The sequence below is a fragment of the Martes martes genome, assembly GCF_963455335.1.
Source record: "Martes martes genome assembly, chromosome: 10".
In the NCBI taxonomy this organism is placed as follows: domain Eukaryota; kingdom Metazoa; phylum Chordata; class Mammalia; order Carnivora; family Mustelidae; genus Martes; species Martes martes.
In genome coordinates this window covers 74,095,021-74,098,106 of record NC_137898.1, presented here as the reverse complement: position 1 = coordinate 74,098,106, position 3,086 = coordinate 74,095,021, and the positions used below count along the sequence as shown (strand labels likewise).

At 40.3% G+C, this 3,086-nt stretch overlaps 1 protein-coding gene across 1 annotated transcript in view; it reads right to left on the bottom strand.

Annotated features, from left to right (window-relative positions):
* Positions 1 to 785: 785 nt before the first annotated feature.
* The window catches only part of LOC308350911 (tripartite motif-containing protein 77-like), a gene marked incomplete at both ends in the record, with an annotated part of 7,561 nt that continues 5,260 nt past the window's right edge, over positions 786 to 3,086 (bottom strand). Inside the window, 2 exons of the mRNA XM_080816364.1 lie at positions 786 to 1,178; positions 2,771 to 2,858. Coding sequence (XP_080672490.1) covers positions 786 to 1,178; positions 2,771 to 2,858 — 481 coding nt within the window. The remainder of the gene's footprint in view (positions 1,179 to 2,770; positions 2,859 to 3,086) is intronic.

Genomic DNA, 3,086 nt, shown 5'->3' with positions numbered 1-3,086 from the left:
CTGAACAGTAACATAATTCACTTCTTTATTCAATAATGTTTCTCAGCACTTCCTGTCTTACTGTGTCTTCATTACCATAACTTTTTGTTGGTTCTGTAGCCTTTGCTTTTAATATTTTTTTACACATTCCTTCATTTATTTATCCAAATATTTTGTTGTTATCTCTCATGCCGCCAGGCTGGTGATTCATTCTTGGAATGTGCTATGAAGAGGACAGATTGGCCATCCATCTTGTGATTCACAAACTAGAAAACACCTGGATTCTGTGGTTGAGTTGTAGAGTTTTACAAAGGGAAGAGGTAAGCTGTTCTTGAGGTCTTGTTATAATGGGACCTAATCTATTCCAGTAAAGGGAGAACTCATGGAGGAGGGACTTAGCCAGATGAATGGAGGAAGAAGAGAATTCCACCGTGACACTGGGTTTTGACACGAACTGTCTGGAAGGAGAATTCTCTGTGCTTTGTGTCATCCATTTAGCTAGCTTCCACACCTGTGCATTCTTCCAGCTATCTGAGGAAGCTCAGATAGCAAATGAAAAGTACACATATCCCACATAATATAATAAAAGAGAGTAATTTTATTTAACTAGAACAGAAAAGACAAATGTATATCCTTCACATTGTCACTGCTTTAAAAAATAATACAGATAAATCTCCTGAAGGTAAGATAAAGTTCAAGTCCATGAGGTATAAGTGATTTTCCCCGTTCGAGAAGTCGCCAGGATAAGACACTACCCAACTATTAAAATTCCCAAGACCTTGGACAGGTTTATGAGCTGTTCCTGATCATTTGGGTCCATAGCAAATGAAAGGTCTGAGAGGGCAAGAAAAGGAGCATGAGAGGACATTACAAATGAGGGAGCTTCGGGGAACATTAACAAAGCCTACTGTACTACATTCATAACCTAGAAACACCCCTATCCAGCCCTGGGGTCTTTGGATGTAGTGGCGCAATGGCGGGGAGGCAGAGAAGAGGTGGCAGAGGTCATCCACTTGGATGCACAGAAGTAGAAAGATACCCTCAGAATTGAGCAGTGTATCACTGTGATTTATCCAGGAATCCTTGCAAAGTCCTGTAATCCAGTTACAAGAGTTTCCCACATCCACCTCCCAGTAATGTTTGCCAGAGGTGAAGTTCTGAGCTCCCCACAGGAGTGTGTATCGTGTGAACTTGCTAAACTGGGGGGCATGTCTTCATAGTCAGGACTGCATTGCGGGTGTCTCAGGTCTTCAAACAGAGCCACACGGTAACTGCTTATATTATGGTCCAATGTAAGACACTTCAGTAAAAGGAAAACAGTGAAGTCAAAGAACAGAGTTTAAAAGTTCTGGGGACAAGTGCAGTAGTCTTCTGGCAAACGCTAAACAAGCACATCTCTAAAACCAAACAAAACTGGTTTGCTTTGTTTCCTGAGAACACTCCCACCCCACTATGGCCAGCTCAAGGTACTTACCATTTAGTAATTCCTCATAAAATTCTGGAACATGTAACAGTTACCTTTCATGACAGAGTCCATACTAACTGCTCCAGAACCCTCCTTCATCACAAATGACTAATCAGAGTGTGTCACTGGAAATCCAGAGACATCAGCGAGGGCTCCTTGCCTATTTACAGAGCAAGTAAAGGTCTCTTCATAGAACTAGAGGAAAGACAACTTTGAGAATACAGAAACATGTAGGATGTCAGGTTCACTTTATTTTCACTAGCTCACTGAAAATTTAGGAGCCTGCACATCGATGCCAATTAAATACTAACATGGCCCTTCACTTGCTTAAGTCTTCTCATTCACCAACTAGCACAAAATAAAATAAATATAATAACAGTAATAAATGTATTACAGATCACTTTAAAAATATGGTATTATTATTTTTATTAGTCCTAAATAGTGATCACCTTTCTCAAACATGAGGACACAACGTGCAAACAAGCAAAGGTAAAATAAACTGAAAGTCCATATTTGCCCTTTTTTAAAAAAAAAGATTTTATTTATTAATTTGACAGAGAGCACCAGTAGGCAGAGAGACAGGCAGAGAGAGGGGGAAGCAGGTTCCCTGCTGAGCAGAGAGCCTGATGAGGAGCTCGATCCCAGGACCCTGGGATCATGACCTGAGCTGAAGGCAGAGGCTTAACCCACTGAGCCACCCAGGCACCCCGTATTTGCACTTTTTTTTAAGAAGTGGTTTTTCTTTCTGAATTTCTAACTCATACATCATGGAATCCAAATCCAACTTATCCCATCCCAGGCCTGCTTCTCCTGTCTGCCAGCCTCACCATCTCTCCCTCCACACAACAAATCATATGTTCCATTTGTTTTCCAGTTGTACCTATTGTTTATAAATATACATTTACCCCTTTGTTAAGACTTGTGATTTTTCAAATACATTCCTTAAATTAAATTCTTAAACAAACATTTAAATAACCACTGAAGGTGCTTCTAAGAATCTGAACATCTATATATAACCATAGTTAACATCTACAAGTTGAAATAGCTGAATTAATACGTAGTTTTAATGCCACATGCTTTCATGGTTTTAAACTCACTGCAAATCATCATAAAACAGTTATAGTCAATTGTCTTTGACTGACTTCAGATAGCTTTTACTTGTTAATTAACAATAAAATATAATTACTTATAAGGGTATTCATATTGACCTGCCTCCCTGTTCTCTGAAAAGACCAATAGAGCAATGAGGAGATGTCCTCCAGGTGTATCCCCTCCTGGAGGAAATAGTGAGGTCTCACCATGGCAGCCCCTCTCACCTCAGAAGTTGTTAAGCTTTTCGGACATCCCTATGATGGTCCGTGAGCTCAGCTGCGGGTTCACAGGCTGCAGAATGTGCAGCTGCATTAACTGACTCCTGCAAAGAAAAAGAGCTGCTTACTAACATGTCCAGTGGGATCATAAGCAATCCTTGAAGACGCTCCATCAGAATTCTCTCCGTTAGGTGCAGCAGGTTGTGACTTCAACTCCACAAATCAAGGAATACTGCAGTTGTTCTTGTATTTTATAATCAGCTACCCTGCTCTTCCCACTTCAATCTCAGTGAGATATGTCACTTCACTCACAATTTTATCTCTTCCTTACC